Source organism: Ciconia boyciana, chromosome 7 (genome assembly GCF_034638445.1).
Source record: "Ciconia boyciana chromosome 7, ASM3463844v1, whole genome shotgun sequence".
Taxonomy (NCBI): Eukaryota; Metazoa; Chordata; class Aves; order Ciconiiformes; family Ciconiidae; genus Ciconia; species Ciconia boyciana.
In genome coordinates, this window is record NC_132940.1 from 62,022,119 (window position 1) to 62,042,739 (window position 20,621).

At 41.1% G+C, this 20,621-nt stretch overlaps 1 protein-coding gene across 4 annotated transcripts; it reads left to right on the forward strand.

Moving 5' to 3' along the window:
- Positions 1–1,192: 1,192 nt before the first annotated feature.
- LRRC31 (leucine rich repeat containing 31) lies at positions 1,193–20,586 on the forward strand. Of its 4 annotated transcripts, XM_072868126.1 has the most exons (11): positions 1,193–1,558; positions 3,261–3,518; positions 4,803–4,952; positions 5,351–5,518; positions 8,020–8,187; positions 9,065–9,232; positions 10,000–10,167; positions 11,284–11,451; positions 12,641–12,808; positions 14,576–14,669; positions 20,554–20,586. In XM_072868126.1, the coding sequence occupies exons 1-10, from the start codon at positions 1,546–1,548 to the stop codon at positions 14,662–14,664; spliced, it is 1,518 nt and encodes a 505-aa protein (XP_072724227.1). In that variant the 5' UTR covers positions 1,193–1,545; the 3' UTR covers positions 14,665–14,669; positions 20,554–20,586. The 4 variants fall into 4 exon arrangements, with proteins under 4 accessions (XP_072724227.1, XP_072724226.1, XP_072724225.1 ...); XM_072868125.1 differs by lacking the exon at positions 20,554–20,586 and having other exon boundaries at positions 14,504–14,664; XM_072868124.1 differs by lacking the exons at positions 14,576–14,669; positions 20,554–20,586 and adding an exon at positions 13,988–14,308.
- The last annotated feature ends 35 nt before the right edge of the window (positions 20,587–20,621 follow it).

Genomic DNA, 20,621 nt, shown 5'->3' on the forward strand with positions numbered 1-20,621 from the left:
TGGAAAAGAGCTGTCAAATTGAATGAGTTCCTGACCAACAGAAATACTTGGGGTTTTCGACCGTCTGCGTAGCTGAGATGCCTGAACACGTGAAGTGAATTAGCACACAGGGGGGTGATCTTTCCCAGTGGGTACAGGTCTATAGTGAGATGCTAGTTTCAGAAATTGGGACGGGACAGCCACTCCTGGTATCAGAAAACCCTAAAACCAACTTGGAGATCCTTTCTGTTTGGGAATAGAAATGTGTCCTCCATTCCTGCGGGGAAAGGCAGTTCATCGTAGTGTTTTTGTGCATTTTGTCCTACTGTAAATGTTTCCCAGCATGGTACTTCTCATGGGCGGGAGGATTTTCCTGATGTTCATGTTAAGTTTTTTTTCTCTTAATCTTATCCTGTTGGCTCCTAGCAGCACCCCGTGCCTCGTTCCACCCTGTCTGAATCATTTGTACATTGACACACTGAGTCAAGCCTGTCCTCACGGCTGGTGTGTGCTCAGCTGCTTTCAAAGGAGTCGTTAGTTTTGTTGACCAGCTTTATCATTCCCCACCAAAAGCACTCCACTTTGCATATGTCTTTAGTGTATATATATCGGTGGATGGTCCCGTGTATTTAAGGAAGGATAAAGTATATTGCAACAGGTGCAGACAAAGGTGAGCAGGAAATGATAAGGGAAATGGAGAGTTTGCCACATGAGGGGAGACAAGAAGAGATCGGTTGGTTTAGCCTACAAAAGTGAAGACCTCATAGATGAAAAAGAATCACCAAAGCTAAAGAGATTCAGGATAAATGGCCATGAATATGTTTAAGCTAGAAATTGTAACGTTCACTGTCATGGAAATCAGATTCTAGGGCAGACAGACAGACAAAAAAAGGTATAGTGAAGTTTGATAGATGTATATGATGTATCAAATGATTGCACCGTAATGTTGTATCATGCTGTTGCCCACAAGCAGAGTGTACCGATGATGCAGTAGGACCTCTCCTCTCATATCTCCCGTTGCCCTAAAATGATCAGGAGTGCGCTAGTCTTCTGTATTCCTTTTTCTTACTGAACTATGCAACATCCTGCTGACAGCATGGCTTTGCTCAGCCTCCAGCAGTATTTCTGACCAGTATGGACAAAAGGGGTGGGAAAACAAAGAGCTTTTCTTCAGGTAGTCTTGTAACCTGATCTATAAGGTGACTCAGCCTCTTCTAACAACAGCTGTTTCAGGGACGTGCAGAGGTTAGCGTGCAGTATCAAAATCTGTGCTGCCACTTCCTGATTTCTGCCTTGTGAGTGATCTAAGCCGGGACATGATCAGAGCATTTAAATGGACTGACATTGGGAGACAGTGCAGAGGAATAGAGGCATCTGGAAAGAGCCCACAAACCACTTGTGCAGAGCTGCTGCTATCAACCCGATGAAGAAAGAAACTCTTGAAAGAAAAGTACGTGGAACGTCCTGTTAGAGAAAGAAGTTAGGTTTTGTTTGCGTGGCATGGCTCATTTCTCCTGCAAGCCCTGAAAGTGCTGTACAAGGTGAAACAGATCCTCAAGTGTCCCAATGGAAGAGACAGGTATGTTTCTTTGTCCGTTTAAAGTAATACCGTTCTACAGCATGAAAACACAGCCAGGGTAACCTGCATTGCTTTACAGCTCAGTAAATGTGCATGTACAGCTATGTACATTGTTTTGTATAATTTTTCTACTGTACTCATATGAAATACAGCTGTGAGGCTATTAAGAGTAAGACTAAACAATGCATCAGCTTTTCGTAATTGTAAGTGCTCTGCCCTCGAACACTTGTATCATGGCAGATAACTTCCAACACAATAAGAAAATTTACATACATATATACAGATACATCAGGATATATACCCACATTTATATACACACACACACACACACAAAAAAAAAAGAACAGTATGTGTATATAAAAACTACATTTGCTTTATTTTGACATTTTCCCCCTGACCTGACTCATGCTGTAATAACATGAAAACTATCTGTGAAATTCATAGGGTTACTGATACTTCTTCATGTGTTTCTCTTTTTTGGAAAGTTGATGCCAGTGGCATTATATGTAACAGATGATTATTAAAATGATCGAGTTCATGTGCTCTATGGATGATGCAGAACTGTGGAATGAGTTCTCTGTGTGGGTCTGCACTGGGGAAGAGGGAATCTGTGTGAGCACAAAAATCTGTTCACGAGCTCTGGTGTATTACAGGATCAAGGTCTGAGCACAGGTCATTCCCCCTGCAGTCAACACCACACAGTAGTACCTGATACATACCTTTTCCACATAGACGTCACAAAGCAAAAGTCAATGAATGTCTGCTTAGTTTTTATGGCTGATTGCATGGTTAAAAGCATGTGTGTGTGGGAGAATGCTAGAATTAAAACTAAAGAAAGAGCATTAAATTAATGTTTAGAGAAAAACGAAGCAGCTCCAGAATCACCGGATGCTTTAGCTTGTGTAGTATAAACAGCAATGAGGAAAGAATGTATATAAATTATTATAAAGTCAAACTTTAATTTACCTGTGAATTAGCCACTGAAACTGAGGTCACTATAGTACTGAACTGTTCCAAACAAGCTATCTGAGGGGCTTGTTTTCTTCCAGCATTGGCACACTCCCAGTGTTCATAGCTACGATATCTGGTTGTTTTCTGCACTATCACTTCAGCTTTGCTCTAAGGTTAATGGGGTTTTGTTTGCATGTTCCACCCTGAACTTGGGAGCCTCTGACATTGTTCAGGCAAGGATGTCCTTGTACTCCCTGTTGCACACCTCCTCCTCTCACCTTCCTCACTGCCGGACTGGTCTTTGGCATGAAGAATCATTTTGGTGCCAAACTTAAGCTGGTTTCCCCTCAGAATGGGGACATCTCAGCCTTGCTTCTTTCATGGGGCCACAAGACTCTGAACTGAACCTGGGGATTAAGTGATAGAGGAACCAGCAGGTTAGCCCTGCAGCACTCAGTGGCCAGGTGGGGTGGCCTTAGGAGCAGTCTGCATTAACAAGGCAGCAGAGAGTGATACTCGTACCATTGAGAACTGGGACCACTGAGTCTGCTGTGCAAATACTGAGCATTACCAGTTCCTTTTGAAGGAGGAGAAACGAGTTCAGGGTCTGGTGCACTAAGCAGTGCTTTTCTGATACAAGCGTGGAGGGAATGGTAGGAAATTCTCAATGCATCTGCCATTATGAAAGAGGGTAAGCAAGAGTAAACATTGCTAAAACTAATTCCTTCTATGTCTGCTGATCCTCTGAAAGATGACATTCAGAGCTGCCAGGGTAAGCATGAAGAGGACATCCCAAAGAGTTCCCCATTTGACTTTGCTATAAAACAGTTCCAAGGGAAGAGGTCCTCTCCTGGAAAAAGGAAAGAGCAGCCTTCAGCCATCAAAAAATTCTTCAGGGGCTTTGACTTTGGGAAATCTGAAGGCGAGGTCAGAAGGAAAATTGAAGAAACAGAAATAAACAACTCTGGAGCTGATGATCAGAGTGAGAAGGAAGATCTCTCTGTAGAAGGTAATGCTGGTACAATAATGAAATACGTGTGCATGTGTATATATTTTAATTTCATAGAAAATCAGTTGCTTTTCTTGCTAGCCAAAATGCTGTATTTTGCTGCCTATAGTTTGTCCTTTAGCCAGGATTTGCTTCTGATTGGAACATTATCAAGGATGTGCCCTCTAATTTGATAGGTGCCAAGCAAGGAGTGACATCCATGTTGCTGAGGAGGGATAAAGCTTTTGGGTGACCTCTCTCTTGATCTCCAATGTGAGAGGTCACTGCTGGAGTCAGCTCATTAGTTGCGGAGCTTATATGGTTTCAAAGCCAAGCTTTGAGCAGTAGCTTGGCTTGTTGTATTTAAGATAGGTCTCTGTCCGCCCTGCTGCTAAAGCAATCTGAAGACAACAAGAGCAGATGTTTCCTACCACTTGACACTGGTGAGGGGGAGGGGAAGGGAGTGGAAATTCATCATGGTTTTGTGCACACAAGAATACTCTTTACACCCACACCAGAGAAAAATGAGGCTATTTTTAAAAAGGAGCTGGAAGGTGGGGCTTAGAACCCCATCCTTTGTCCTAAGAGTTTTGGGTAGGTTTGGGGAAACAATGAGGGGACAGGTACTGAGAGTGGGGTTGCTATTTTGTGTAATTTTTGGCTGCTTTTTTTCCAGCTATAGACATTAGAGGAAATTACTGATTTGTTAAAGGGTTTAGCAATGAATGTAAATGCAATTTTCCTTGCTGTACAAACTGCATGGAAGAAGAAGGTAAGTGGGGTTTGCTTTGCAAAGCCAAGAAAAGCAGGAACCGCCTTACACAGACTGTATGAAATGTGTGAAAATGAACACAGGCTGTCATGAAGGAAGCAGCAGGTTCATCACACAATTGCAGGGCCACTCGGTGCTAACTGATCAAGACTGTATTGCAGCAGTGTGGCCACAGTGTAGGCATACAAGAGGTGGGTATATGACTTGTGCATCCAGAATAGCTGCAGCTCAGAGTTTTGCATGAATTTCATGTCCTTGAACTGGTGGTGCAAACATCCAAAGTCACTAGCCTAAGGTAGTGTGGAGATGTGCAACAGGAGATTCTTTTCTCACTCTGCATCGGGAGCTTTGTACTGATCTGATCTATAGTGATTTTATCACTCAGGTTATTGGTCCACATTGATCAAAAATAGAGCCTGGTTTACTGACCGATTTAGTTAATTTCCTAAAGTCTTCACCTGACAGCCAGAGACAGGTTTTACACATTGTGTTAGCAGCAGAGGTAACCAGGGTCCTATTTCTTTGTTGCTCAGATGGACTTTCACATCTCATTTCTGAAGCGGAGTCACCATCTGGTGAGCAGAGATTTAACCAGTTCATGCAGAAACTGGGAAAAAAACCCAACAGCAAGAATCTAGATCTAAATAATTGTGCATTAAGTGCAGCAGATGTAACAGACCTGGGTAAATATACATTTTATTCAACTAGTCACTTCATGCATTTCTTTAATTCTTATTTGCCTATTCAGTTATTCTCTCTCCTCTTTTCCCTTCCCTTTCTTTTATACAGGCCTGGCTTTATTTAACATTTCATCTGGTAGTCCCAGGTCCCTGAGAAATGTTAATTAATAAATTATATAAATTATGTAATATATATATAAATATAAAAATCATACAGGTCTGTGAAGCAAATGAATGTCCTTATACTCAAACTACAGATAAGAAAACTGAGGTACAAACTGTCATGGCTTTATAATGCTGTATTGGTTGTAGAAAGCATCTCTGTATTAAGATGTATTGACATCCAGGGTGTGCAGATAACATGCAAAGAGAATACACTTTTTCTTTTCTTTTTTTTACAGCTTCTTTACTGCCATTTCTCCCAGAACTGGAAGAGATCAGCCTGTCCTGGAATGGTTGTGTTGGTGGGACTTTGAAAGCTCTCACTATTCATCTTCATCATGTGAACCTGTTAAAAGTCCTTCGACTTAACAACTGCAGGCTGACAGCTGAGGATGTCACCTCCTTAGGTACAGGATTTCATTCACATTTACTTCCAGACAGCTTGGGTCTAATGTAATCCAACTCATCTCTTCCTACATCCTACCCCTGCTGCTTCCACACTGGGCAATGTAAACTCCCGCTGTGAAACAGTAGAAAGAACTTGGGCTTATTGTGTGATCTTATACATTTGAGTAGCTCTGCCAAGTTCATTCCTCAGGGCATGAAGGTTTCACATTTAGAAGGGAACTGAATTCAGTCCTATTTGCAGGAAAGCATGTTTTCAATTTAGATTAGTATTTTTTTGGCTAGCTTTCATATCTAATAGTAGACAGAAGAATTGAAACAAACTGAGTCAGTCATAATAGGGTCAGCTTAGGTCTTCATGCTGCAGGACAGATGCAGTGCTCAGCACAAAAAAATGGATGGTCTTTTGGAGGAGACTTAAAACCAGTGCTTCCTTGGAGCTTTATAACTTGTTTTTGCAAGTCCGGGAGAAGCTTATTCCTCTGCGTACTTCTTTGCTTGCAGTGCCTGCAACCCTGCTTTCTGCAAAGCATGAGATTTAAAGGTTTTAAAGGTGGTGTTATGCACTCAGGTTCTGATGCTGAGTCACTTACCCCTGGGCCTGGAGTTTACTCTGGGGTGGGTCTGTGATATGTATCTAAAAGTAGGGCAAACTTAATCAGCTAGGAATTCTAAAAAACTGCTGCTTATTTTGCAAGTGCTGCAACTGCTGCTTTATTTCTAAAAACCAGTCTGAGTTATAAAGCTGGATTTTATGTCATTCATATCCAGGCTTTTTGCAGGAAAGGTTCAGAAATAAAATTACATATATGGTGGTAGCTCAAAAGTGGGTCATGCTATCTGTTGGGGAGGAAGAATGCATCTCTACAAAAGCTGGTGAAAATAATTGGTCTGTTTCTGATGAGGCTAAACTCTGTGTTTCATTTTCTATCAGATTTTTGCAAATTTATTTCATTCTTTTTCAAACCCTTTTCTCATACCTTTTTTTCTCTTGAGTTTTATTGGTTATATTTCCAATTGATTTATTCTGCCTGGTTCTCCTGTGCTGTTTCCTTCCCGCTTCTGGCTTGGCCTCTGCTGAGACAGACACAAAACTGATCATAGGACTTGAATTTCCAGTCAAAATGTGATGCCCTTGACATGTGGAATAGCAAGTCGGTTTGCATTGATTTTGCCTGTGATTTTGAAAATAGCATGCGTATTTAGGCCAATACTGCCTGTTTGACTATGTCCACATCTATCTGTGGAAATGTGGCCACTTGTGGACTCAGTGCATTCTTTTTAGAAATCCGTGCCTCAAATATAACCATAATATCAACCTCTCCTATGTGATTGCTCAGAGCTGTGGCTGTGAGAGGTGGTAGGAAACCATTCCTGGAGTTAAAGTCCTTTATTTATCTTCTGGGTGAAAAATGTGCCTGGAATGCTCGTCCCCATGTCAAACAGAAACAGGCTATGCTGCAGAGGCAAAACCACTTCTCAACTGCAGTGCATTGCTCAGTATTCAAGACTGAGGCAATTATTTAAAATAAATGCAAAAGTAAACATTAAGACATGACCTTTGCTCTCAAATCTGAATATTCACTTACAACAACAGAAATAATATTTTTCTATTATAAATCTTTTGTGAAGAATTAATTATGAAAACACACAGACATGAAAGGGGTTTATTGTTAAAATACAATTCTCAATTATTAGGTTGATGACGAGACTTTAGATCAAAAATTTGTGTATGACACTTTGAAATTGCATTTGCATATGGTATGATTAATCGATCTTTCTTGGGAATGAGTTTATGCAAATATACATCTGCCTCCCTCCTCTACGAAGGAAGTTAGGAAGCTGGATTTTGCAGTGGGATGTTAGTATTACAAAGAAGCACTAACACAGTTCACATGGGCAGGTGCGTCAAGCCTGGAAAAGGCTAATTTTTCTGAATGCAATCAAAATCAGTGCTGTCTGCCTTGACATCATGGGAAAGTGAGTTTGGGTGAAAACAATGCTCATCTTGATTCCTTATGAAATGAGTCAGAAATTACTGTCAGAAATGAAACTTTTAAGTTTCAGAAATAGCTGTGAGAGGACTTCTTTCATCTCCTCCAAAATGACTTGCGGATACAGTACAGAGGACGTTGGAAGTTTGCCAAATAAAACAGCAGAACTATACAGGACAGTAAATTCAGACTTGTCACTTGTCTTGATTTCCCTGTAGACTAGACTTTCTGGGTCCTGGCACAGGTCTACAATGATGGCCAAGCAGTCTGTGTGTGCTGTGACAATGACTTGTGATCTATATTGCTCCTTAGACAAGGTGAGACTTTACATAACATTGCTGCAGTAGCGACAATTCATGGCATACACCAGTTTTCCTGGCAAGCCATACAAAATATAATAATTTGAGAATTAAGTGGCTAACCTTCCCCTTCAATATACTCAAAACCTGTATTTTTGTCTTGCACTGAAATTGATACCCAGAATGAATCATCTTAGACTTCTGTTACAGGAGAGGCATTTGAACTTGTTCCTCAACTTGAAGAACTGGATTTATCATGGAACAGTAACATAGGTGGAAAACTATCACTCCTGACAAAAAAACTCCAGAAAGGATGCAAGATAAAACTTCTGAAAATTACAGACTGTAACCTGACAGCAAAGGATGGAGAATCCCTTGGTATGTGTATCCACATAGCTGGACTGAGAGACTGGCTTCACAAAAATGTAACTTGTTTGACTTAGATTATGGCTGTATTGAGCTCAATATTAGTTGAAAGTTAATTTATTTCAGGCTCTGCATCATAATAGTATTTACCACACAGTATTGGGATTTAATACACTTTCTTCCAAAGGAGAAAGTTGTTCTCTCTAATCATGTGAGGTAGGGTTGAGAAGAGGAATAGCTAGATCTAAACCACAGTCTGGCTGCCTCAGTGGTCCAGGGTTGCTGGATCCTTTGAGACCCCGAGCAAGTCACACGTGCCAGAATTTCCAACACTGATTGCTTAAAATTAAGCAGCTGAATATGTAGTTAGCCATGGGATGGGAAAGAAGGCCTGAGGGATGGGAATTCAGGCTGAGTGGGCAAGTATTAATCACCCCTCCCCTCTTTCCTCTCACCACAGCTTAATCCTCTGTGGTCTTTTGATCTGATTCTGTGTTTTAAAATATATTTTCTCCCTAAAGAGAAGCCCCTGTGCTCTCATCTCCACTGCAGGAGATGGCCATATGCAACATACAGTCCTGTATCTTTTCATTAGAAACTTTTCTTTCTCTTTGTATTTCTGCTTTTTATTCCCTGTATTTTTCTAACTGTCCTTGTATTTTTTCACCTTTATTTGCATACAGAGTTTTCACTGATTTTCTTGATTCCTATCCAATCTTTGTTTTGCTGGTTTTTTTAGGTACAACAGGAACTTGATAAGTCTAAACCACACATATAGGCAAACCCAGCCTACCTCTTCCTGTTTGTCATGGTGCTATATTTTTCTAGGGTTCATCTGTATATAGTCCAGACAATTACCAATTCTGTTTTTCTTTTCTTTTTTTTGCAGCTGAAATTCTAAATGTGATCCCAAACCTCGAAGTATTAGATCTCTCTATCAACAAACACATCGGCTGCAGCATGAAGGTTATTGCTCAGGATCTGAAAAATGTGCCAGGCTTGAAAGAGTTAAACTTGCACATGTGTGGATTAAAGCAAGACAGCCTCCAGGGCTTAGGTTAGACTTTATGTTCAGAAAGACTTTCATTCTGAATAAATTGTACATCTGAAAACCATTTAAGAAAGGCAATGAGGTGGGATTTTGCTGATGGTTTGGCAGTATTAATGGGCAATCAGTTGCTGTTTGAGGATTGATAAAAGACTACAGAGACTTTCAGCAGGAGTAGCATTTATCTTCCCTGAGCTCAAGCATGTGAAAGTCAGTGGGGAGAGTCACCCTCCACACCATTTATCTGAGACACATCTTAGGGCAGATTAATGGCTCTCTGGAAATGCTTCCTCTCTCCCCAGACAGAACATAGACAAGGGCACAGACAGGGTAGCTAACTTTTAACAAGCTAATCCTACTCTCAGAGGGGAATCCAAATTCACCGTTATCACTTAAGGAGTGTCCAGTGAAGCCATATGAAATGGGCTTATTATCTGTGTCTCTCCCTAGTGGGGGTCTTATCCATAAGACAATTAATTAACTGCACTAATTAGCACATCCAGTAGTAATTTCAGCAAAAGGCTGAGGATTGACTGGATCTGGGGGATGAGCTGGCCTCACCTTCACCTGCTCTTTTAGAGAAGAATGGAGTTGCATAGCTGGGGAAGCTTTGCGATATTACTGTATGTCTGCTGTGATTATACGCTGAAGCTTAGCCTAAAAGCTTTGCCTGCAATACCTTGTGCAAACTCTGACATTAAAGTAAATAAACACTAAAGCTGTGACCTGTGCTATTGTAGCAGCCGGTGACCAGCATGCTCCCTTTTCCATTGCAGACACTGCTTTACAGCACCTTGCCGAGCTACGAAAATTAGACATATCATGTAACAAAGAGATTGGTGGTGGCTTTAAAGACTCAACAGCTCATTTGGCCAGCTTGAAAAATCTTGAAGTCCTTGATCTCCACCAGTGCTGTGTAACAGAAGAGGACATGACCGTTTTGTGTAAGGACATGTTGAGGAAATCCATTAAGAATGTAGGTTTTGACTTCTGAAAATATCTCAAAGGTGTAAGAGATTCTGCCTAACCTATTCTAGCAGATCTCGGTATATTTTCATTAGGCAGTTCTGGAAATGCAGTGTGGAGGATAGCTTTCTTGATCAATATGGAATGGTTTTTTGCTGTATCAAAGGAAATCTCATAGTGTCTGATCCCACGTGGAACTAAGGACCTGAATCTGCCGTGATTCAGACCCATGATGTGAATGTAGGAACTGCCACCAAGCACTGCTTTTTTCAATAATCAGTAATTTTGGAAATATCCAGAAACAGTTCCCCCACTGGTATAAATTGGCATGGATCCAAGGTGCATATGTGCATGTAAATGTAGCTGCCTAAAACTCCCTTGGTGAACTTTTAAGTCAAGTAGAGAGTGATGTTAGGAGATCTTGCATTGCTGCTGCTCTCTGTTTTATAGAAAAGCTGAAGACTACAGTCTCCAGGTTAATTGACCCAACTCATAAATACTATTAGGAAGAAAAAGACATTTCCTATTCAATCAGTGAGACAGTTTATTTTTCTGTGTGCATTACTATAACTTTTTGATAATGGTTTTTACTCTTTAGAACCACAACAACAAAAAATCCTATGTTGCCCACATCTTATTTTCCATGATAAAGAATATAATTTGAAAAGCTGCTGCTGAAGCACTGGGAAATATTAACTATTAGTAATAGCAATCATGATTTATTTTAAATTTCTTGACCCATAGAGAATAATCACAGTAATATAAAGGAGTTTTACTTAGCAGTGAAGACATTTGGAAATAACCCCCATCTCATTTAATGTTAAATTCCCTACTTCACCTAGAAAATTTCAACAGGAAGCCGTGTCCTGACAACCTTCCACACAGTATGTAATACCTAATTTCTTAAACATTCCTACTGAAAATGACAAAGCTATTTATGGAGTAAAACTTTACTCACCATAAATTTGAGTGTCAAAACTTGGCCTTGACTTCTGGATTGATTTATAAAGAAAAGAAATTATGTCAGGCAAATATATAACTACATATTTGTTCTGGACTGGTGACTGTCTAATAAATACTTCATGTTTTCATAGCCCAGGTGATACCTTTACTCTCCAGTCTTCAAGAGCTGAATTTATCCTCGAATAAAAATGTAGGAGTCTCATCTGATCCTCTTCTGGGCAGGCTCAGGTTTTTACCAAAGTTGAAATCTGTGGCCATCAGCAATTGTGGTTTAGGCGAAGAGTCGTTTTCATCACTAGGTAGGAATGTTTTTTTAAAATGTGTCTATACTCTGTGTATCCTTGTGGGACAAAGCACTTCATTCTCCTTTGGCTGAACTCCAGAGATCATGGTTACATTATACCACAGGTCTTGAGTGGAAAAGCGTGTAATGAAACCAGTGCTTCATGGGACCTGGTTGCATTGTATGTCTTCCCCCATTATACCTGGCTGGATGAAGTCCTTTTAGTCCTTTGTCTGACAGTGAGCTTTTGAATGTTGCCTAATTTTGGAAGAGAAAACAAAGCATGGTTTCATATTATGCTGTAGTTATAGTTTGGTTGTAGCACCAACCAAACTGTTTGCAGTTTAGTGGGGTAAAGTTTTCACTGAATGTTTTTCACCTGTCTGCAGGTGAAAGTTTCAGTAGAAACTTTCTGGAATAGAGTTAAGCATGGGGCAATGGAGGAACTGAGGCAATGACTGGAGTAGTGGAAAAGATATTGCACAGCCATGAAGAAAAATCCAGTCTAACACAGGATATGTAAATTCAGCCTCTTTTGCCTACTTATGGCAAATCTCAGTGGATTAGCGGCTACACTGTCTCTTTGATAGGTGTTCCATATGGCACATGAAATCTAAGTACAGAGGGATCTGTTAGTTACTGTGTATTGTGCATTTATATCTTGTACTGTTTACGAATGACATAATTGAAACTTATAGTAAAACTTGACTGCCTTCAGCAGAAGCAGTAACAAACTAAACTGGTCTGAGGTCCCTGCAGGAACGGTACTATATTTATATCATTACAATTATGTAAGAGTGGCATCATGGAAGTCGGTGTTGTCAAAAGATACAGAGCTTTTCCCCTTGCATAGTGAGTTCACAGCAAAAAATTGTTGTCTTTAAATTGATATAAAATGGTTTCAAAACAAGCCGTTATATTAAATTGACTTCAATGGGACAAGGTTAAGCCAATAACGTAAACAGAAAGACAAGAAACCCCTCCACAGAGTCCTTAAAGATTCTACAGGCAGGCCCTTCTTATATTCTTTAAAGACCACAGGAGATATTTTTTGTCTGACTTTTATTAGGATAAAATAAGTCATTCTAAGTACAAGTAGGCAGCCTGTGAGGAGCCTATTTACAGGTGAATTGCCAGTGAGGTGTCTATTGAGGCCATGTTGTTTTCTCTTAGTAAGCAGAAGTTGCTGGTCTTAATCGTTTCAGCTGAGGCTGCCCTTCACCTTCCTGAACTGGAGATATTAGACCTTTCTTGGAATAAGTGCGTTGGTGGGAACCTAAAGCTGCTTTTGGGAGCACTAAAGCTTGCAACGGAGATTCAAGTGTTGAGACTGAACAGCTGTAACTTGGTGGCTGAAGATTTGGCACTTCTAAGTATGTATAACATGGTATTTACTAGCAGTCAAGGAGCCAGGGCATTTAGCCCACAATTCAGAAGGGACTTGTTCCATGTTCTGAGCATGTTTTTGCATAAATCAAATGAAAAGATGGAAAATACAGCAGTATTTTTCCCAGAAAGGGTTTTCATTTTGCTGAAGACTGTGTGTCCTGTACATGCACAGTGCAAAAGATGAAAAGTATAAAAATGCAAAGAATCATTTTATCAGTTTTTTCTATTCATACAAAAAGACAGCACTTAGAAAAATGTAGGCTTTACATCTGTTTTTTATGTCAGACATTTAAAGCTGCCTCTGAGGAGTTTTATTTTGCTCAGTTGCTGGTTTTGGGTTCAGTAATTTATGGGAAATGTACGTGCTGACAGCTGGTAATACAGGCACTACCAGCTCTTAGTCCATTAGGTGTGTTTCTGGAGTCAAACTATTATGGGAGAATTAAAACAGAAATATTTTAGCCCACCTCTTAGTAGCTGCTGAGAAATACTGGAAAATAGGAACCCAATGAGGGAATAAATTCTAGGAGCCTTTTAAAAACCTGTTTATTTTACAATCATCCTTGTGATTCTGTGGGCCTGACTCATGGGTTTTGAGTGTCTGAGATTGGCAATAGCTGTGTGACAGCTATTAAGGACCTGTAATCTGAAGGCTGGTGAGATGAAGCCTGAATATTTTTGACTTTACAAACATCACCCTTGATGGGTGTCTCCTTTGCCTATCATACATTAAGGATCCCAGTTCCCTTTAGGGTATATCAGGCCCATTACCCTCCCACAGTGAGAGGTGGCTGTTGTAATCATGCAACCTCATTTAGTTTTGCTTTCCTTTTTCCAAACCTCCCTGTAAAGCCTGTCTGCCTATTTTAATTGGCACTTGATATAACCTCCTTCCAACTGACTCAAAGCTTTTCAGGTTGCCATACAATTTAGCCGCATACTTCTGTTCCTTTTGAATTGCCTGTGTTTTAAATGTTGCACACTCCTTCAGCTGTGATAAAACAAACTTTCTGAGATCAACAGCAAGTGATTTTATGGTGCTGAGGAATTGAATTTTGCTGTTTGACAGCTGAAAGGCCTTAAATAATATGGTATTATTTAAAAAGCTTTTAAAGCAATTGCCAGGATGTATTAGTTGTGTTTGTGTCCGTCATTTCTTGCAGCATTACTGACGCAGGATGGCCATCTAGCCAGGTTACGGAAGCTGGATTTGAGTTATAATAACAACATCTCTGACGAAGGGTGGGTCGTTTTCTGTCAAGGCTTAGCAGTATTCAAAGAACTCTCAGAGCTGGATGTCAGCCTTCGCCCATCATCCTGCCGTGACTGTGGGACGTGGTTCAGTGAGTTGTTAGCAGCACTGACAAAGCTGCCTGCCTTGGCAGAGCTGGGGATGCAAAGATGGGTCCTTTCAGAATCGCAGCGGAAACGACTGGAAAGCTTTAATCAAGACAACAAAAGAAACATTCGTTTTGACTGTTGATGGAGGTTGAAGGTTTCTGGAAGGCCTTTCACAAGCAGCACGTGAACCAAGTATTATGTATCTCTGACTTAGAAGACTCCCCAGTTTTTAGTAATCTCGTCTCATGAGAGCTCTTGAAATAGTTCCATAATTATATAAAACTGTTATTTAACCTTCTACATGCATAGATCATTAATTTAATAACATATTATTTCAGATTCTCTGGGCCATGCTTACACTGCTATGCTGACACTACTGTATATGCTTAATCTTTGTGTTGTGAATACAGCAATGACTACGGTCAAAAGAGCAATGACGATTTCAGATGGACACACTGCAGGTTTGCCAGTGGAGGGAAGTGGCTGGGGCGTGTGCTAATGCAGGTGGGTGGGCAGTGTGAATGTGGCCCCATGTATATAAGGAAAATGCCTCTAATGTGAAAATACTTGAAACCTCCATGTTGTAAATTTTAGTTTCTTCTATCCCAAAACTTTTGCCTCTTTGTGAATGCATTAAATCTACATAATTGTGAGATTTGGAAAGCATCCCAACAACTCAGGATTGTATATTAGTCCAGTCAGGAGAATACAGAAGGAGCTGTTCTGCCTCTGCTGTGGCCCTTTTTGCCATCTCATAGTGTAAATGAGTCCTGTGTACAGAATCAGCATAAAATCAGGGTAAGAAACAATTGATTGGTGTCTTTGCAGGTCTCAGGGGCAAGGGAAATGCTGTGGTACATTAAATCAGAGATATGTCCTGCTACCTTAGCGAGGATTTTGGATACAGAGCGATCCATAAGTGTTCTGGATAAGGCTATGCAAAGACTTCAGGATACTTCAGGGATGCTCCTTCTCATCCTGAGCTGTTTCAGCCTTACCCAGACTGTGCTTTCTGTACGGACCCTTTTATGACATGCAGCACAAAACCAAACTTCCAGAGCTAAGAGTCTGATCTAGAGCATATGAAAGCCAGTGGGAGTCCCCACAGTGCCTTCATGCTTCCTGCATTCAGATTTAATCCATTAACCTTCACAACACCTTGTGACGTAGACAGTGTTCTTATCTTTACCCTGAAGATGAAAGAAATAAGCCAAGTCTATTATTCAAAGCCACAGGGCAGCTTCTAGCTAAGAGCAGAGCACCCTGCTCTGTGCCCAAGACTTGTTAGAAAAAGCACCAACTTGGGACATGTAGGTGGCTCCTCCTTTTTTCATTTGATAATTTCTTATTTGGCAGTTTATTGTCTTTGCTTGCACAGAGACAAATTCTGGCATAGTCACTTGTGTCATGGAGCATGTTAACCCACACGTGAGCTCAAAGACTGCAGTGGGATTATTCATTGGTAAGGTATTTTAGGAAGTAAAGATATTAGATCTGCCCACTGAGTGAGGAGTCTTAGAGAAATCCTGAGGCAGCTTGAGGGATAAAGTACTGCTCAATTAGCCCTGAGTATATCTACATGCTGCAGCAATCTCCTGGAGGAAAGGCACAACAGGATCATTCAGTGGCACGTTCCTAACTTGCTAGGACCCCTCTCAGCAAGTTCTCCTATGCAGATGCAGATCAATATTCAGCTTTTAGTCCAGGTGACCCTTCCAACTAGGGTCAGGGTTATAACCAGCGGCTGACCATGCTGTGCTGATACCTCTTGCTCGTTTAATCCATGATTTCATGTGAGGGTCTCTATGGACTTCTAGCTCCAGTTTGACTTCCACTTGAAAAGTGCACTTGGCTCCCCGAGCTCTGAGAAATGTGAGATGAACTGGAGTGTCCTGGTCAGAGGTAGCAGGGAATTGCCGCAGTGTGGGATCAGTTATTTTCTACAGAGATCTTCAACCTCTGAAATGAAGCAAAGAGCCCCTGTTTCATCCAGGAATAACAAGAGAGACTTTCAAGCAGTGACTCAAGCCAGGAGAGTTATTCTAATGTGGAAGTACCATCATCTCTGTTTAACAGCAGCACACCAACCTCTTCTCTTAATCACTTGCCTTCCTGTGACTTTCCTCCTCAAATCTGCCTTTGGTCCCATTGGGAAATTGATCCTTTATCCGTTCTGTGAGAATCTCCCTGAATCACTCCTTTCCCACTTGAAGCGCTCTCTCTAATTCAGTAAAGCAGCTGGCCCATGTTTAATGTCCAGTGTCTGTTGCAGTCTTACTGACTGAACTGGACTTCAGTGTTGGGGTTTCTTGCTTTGTCATAGTTGGGTTCCTCATTCTCAGCTCCAGAGCACAGTACGGACTCATTGCTAGCAACCTCTCCACTTGCTGTTCATGATCCCCTTCTCAGTTCTTTGCCCTCTCATGATTCTGTCATACCTATTGTGCCACTAAAAAGCTTTTATTAAATCATTCTATTAAATGTCCTGTCTATCTGCCAATCTTCCTGGAAATCTCTCTCTTACAGTGATTGCCTCCTCAGTAGTCTCTGAATCATCCTTCTCTCTGTTCCTCTTTGCCTTCACTTAGGGTGAAAGAATTTCATAAGACACCGCCAAACAATCAAAACAGCATCAGTTACGTAGTAAAATGGAAAACCAAAACTGAGCCATCCCACTTTTCTGCACTACCAGCTCTCTCCTGCCAACAAGCATATTAATGAGATTTCAGTATCAATCCATTCAAGAGCCAAACGGAAATAAGATCCATACCCTGGATGCAGATGTAGCTGCAGCATTCAGAATGCACTACCTGGAGGTGGAGCTCTAGGAAGAGCTGGGTCTCAGTGACCCTGCCTTCACCACCTCAACTCAGACAAGGGGAGGGAGAGTAGGACTGCAGCTCCGACCAGCCAGTTAAACTAATAAAGGGTTCTGCTCCCACCCACTCGTGCATTTTGAATCTGCACAGTGGCCGGTCCCAGTCCAGCTCTGTGCTTTATGTATGCTGCAAATAAAACTCTGGGGGGGGGTTAAGGAGTAACTGAGCAATACAGAATAAAAACTAGACAAGGACATCAGATGCCTAGGACAAACAGCTATCTGTAAAGTGCTGTGGAAAGACATGGTTGCATATAAATTTGGCATGCTAGAATTATCGTAAGGAGTGTTTGTTATGGTTCTTTTGAATAACAAGGGTGTTACAACATGCCAGGACCCAGAATCATTGCAGAATATTGCATTCTGCAGACTCTCCGCTTTCAAATAAGCCTGTCGTACATAGACGTTTTACAAACTGTCACCAAGCTATCTCAGAGATGAGCTATAACACTAAGGATTTGACAGCTTTCAGTCATTCAAAATACTATAACTACAGATTGTCAAAACATCAGTGAACAGTTTGCAAAAGTGTAGAGATACTTACAAAACAGCTTTTTACACCTCTGTAAGACAGGATGGTAGTGGAGGTTCTGGTAGAAGTGCTTATGTTCTGACTGCCTGGAATCTTCCTCCATATTTCCAAACAAGGTATTGATCATTTCTGAATGTAAAACTCTTTACTGCTTGTAGGTGGGGCCATAAATATTGCTTTACTCAACATATGGCTGTACCTCACTGACTGGAAAACAGATTTCTAAGAATTGCATGTAAAATACTTTGGGATTCAGAACAAAGAATACTTCATTGCACCAGATTCCTACAGATTAGATTAATTTCCAGTTAATCAGCTGCCTTTATGCTTTCGGATAACATACATTCAGAATGAGACATCTCAAGAATATTTCAGAATCTGTCTGATTCAGCTGGAGTCAATGTTGACAAAATCACAGAAACAAACCTCAAAAAATCATCTGTTTTCATTGTAACACTCACTGATTCAAATGCTTTAATACTGCTTGTCTCCTGCTTGCTTATCTCTGCTCACATTTGCCCTTCCTGTAAGTGAAAAGAGCTCTGTGCAGTTTACTGCCCAAATACCACTTTTTGGCTTCTGATCCTTTTAACAGGCTTCTCTTTTCCCTTTCCTTTTCCTTTGTTTTCCTTCTTTCTTTTTTTCATTAGATTCTTAAGTGTCAAGAAAGGTCCAATCCTCTTCTGGTTCATCAACCCACACCACAGACTTTGGATCTGAAAAAAAAAAAACAACAATCTGGTTACCTGGAGGAAAAGGGTAAAAGCAAACAGTCATGTGGAACAGTGTTACTGGTGGATATTCTTGATGCAAAAAGCCAGGCACATTGTGGTCTCCAAAAAACCCTTTTATTCTGTATTAGACTACATTGTTTGCAGATAAGATAGACTGCCAGACACCTGACTTTTCTTTTACTCTGTGTGTTATTTTTTTCAAGAGGAATTTCTTACCAGGGAGGACACTAACAGTGTAGTCCTCCAGACCTTTTGATTAGAGTAGTAAATGACTATGTCTACACATCTTTAAATGTCACCTTTTAGTTCAGAAGAACATTTTGTGAGAAACACATTAGTTCATTAAGAAATTACAGACATTACAGAAAGAGAGGAATAATTTAGGTTCAGAAGAATCAAAGACTGAGGATTTGCCTTTCCTTCCTTCTTGCCCTGTATTTTTTCTGAGCGAATTAATTCCATGGCCCACTGGTGATACAGACTGATGTTCTTTGGGGAAAAAAAACCAAACAAAACCACACAAAAAATGTGTTTTGTTCAATGCGTTTGCACAACGGATCTTCAGCTCTCTGCAGTCAAAATGAAGTCAGCAAGAGTGGAAAATGCCACCTGCATTTAGTTTCATCTATAAGCAATGCCTTGACTTAGAGGATTTGCCTTGTTTTCAGACACACTAACCATTCCCCTTCCACTGGACAAGGAACTAAGGAAAGCTCCATTGCAAGTTTTAAGGGCTGTTCTTGACCTGGCAGGGCAGTGACAACCTTCTGGAACATTTTTGAATGATGCCCAGTGCTGCATTTCCTGATGGTTCCCTATATCCTACCTTAACATGATCAGTGATAGAACTACTGCTCTGCCATAGCTGATGCAAATGGTGGTTTAAGACATTTTTGACGTTGCACAGTGCCCTGTAGGTTGTTCTGCAAAGTAACTATTACTAAAAACACAGCTTTGTATATATATTGTGGTGACTTTCTTAACACCCCTACCTTTAAGTTCATGGCCTTTTTACTCCTTTTTTCCCCGTAAGTATTCCCAGATGGCAGATGTCCCCTGACAGCATGCTTCAATAGGAGGGTCTGTCATAGGGTTCCCACCCACAAGGACCAAGACTGCTGAAGACTGTCCAAATCCTCGGGTGGCTGGGACAGGTGATTGTTCTGAACGAGCAGTTTTTGCAAACCTGAACCCACAAAAGCAAACAGCTGCAGCACAAAGAACAGGAATGATGGGGAGCATTCCCGCATGCTCCCCATAAACAGCACATGGATGAGGCACAAACAATTCAGTCTGTGCATGTAATGAATGTGTGTATTGAACATCTCTCCAGAGCATTTAAAATTCAAAGTATCTGCTCCCAAATATAGAAGGATGGGACTCAGGCTCTCCTAGCAAAGCATTTACTTCACTAGGTGAAGACTATTCACTTGGCAGCGAGGTGGCCAAATCCAGCTTTCAAAAGTCCTGCTAATTGGCACACCAACAGCACTAGTGAACTAAGGCACACAGAAATGCAATGAACTGGGGAAGATGGAAAGACTGGGCTGGGGAGCATCCCCAGAGAGCGGGTTCCTCACCACCCCCTGGAGTCACTGGTGCTGGCCCAGCGGGGTCTTCTCACACCAGGGGGTCTGCTTGGAGCTGAGCTCTGGGAAACACCCTTTTCCTTGGACTCCTGAGGTTGAGGTGGGTCATGGTGGAGGACCTCCTGTCCACTTGGCTTGGGCACAGTGCTTCCCCCACGCCCCCAGTTCCTGACTTTTATCCTATTTGGCTCCCTTACAATTACAGGATGAGCCCTGAACAATGCACTGCATTTCTTCCTTCCCTTCTCTCCCTCCTTCTTCCAAAATGCTTATTGGTACTTGTGTCCTTAAGGCCACAAACACAAAGACTATTTGTTACCTTGTATTTGGCATACAGAGTCTGGGAGCTGTTTAAGGAGATTGTTGTGACAGTCAAGTATTTTCAAGTGGGTCAATCAGCTGATAGCTGTGGGCAGGTACTCCAGACAATTATTCTCCACATGCAGTTCTTTCAGATTCTGGAAAATATGTGTGCGTAACTTTTAATAATTAAAGGATTTTTCCTTAGCTTGCTATATATAATCAATGTACAGAGAATATCAGTAAGTGCAGAAGTAAGGTTTATAAACTGAGCTACCATTGGGATGACTACTAAACACAGAGAGACAACATGAGTTTCAAACACTGAATTTTGATATTATTCCTATTCTGACAGCCCTGGCCTGATGCTGCACCATGTACCTAAAGAGATTCAGAGAACCTTCAGTCCTGCATTTGGGAGCA

Coding starts and splice junctions, on each gene's coding strand:
- LRRC31 (XM_072868124.1), top strand. Junction 4,953..5,350: donor AGCAGATGTAACAGACCTGG/GTAAATATACAT, acceptor TTTTTTTTACAG/CTTCTTTACTGCCATTTCTC. Junction 11,452..12,640: donor AGAGTCGTTTTCATCACTAG/GTAGGAATGTTT, acceptor TAATCGTTTCAG/CTGAGGCTGCCCTTCACCTT.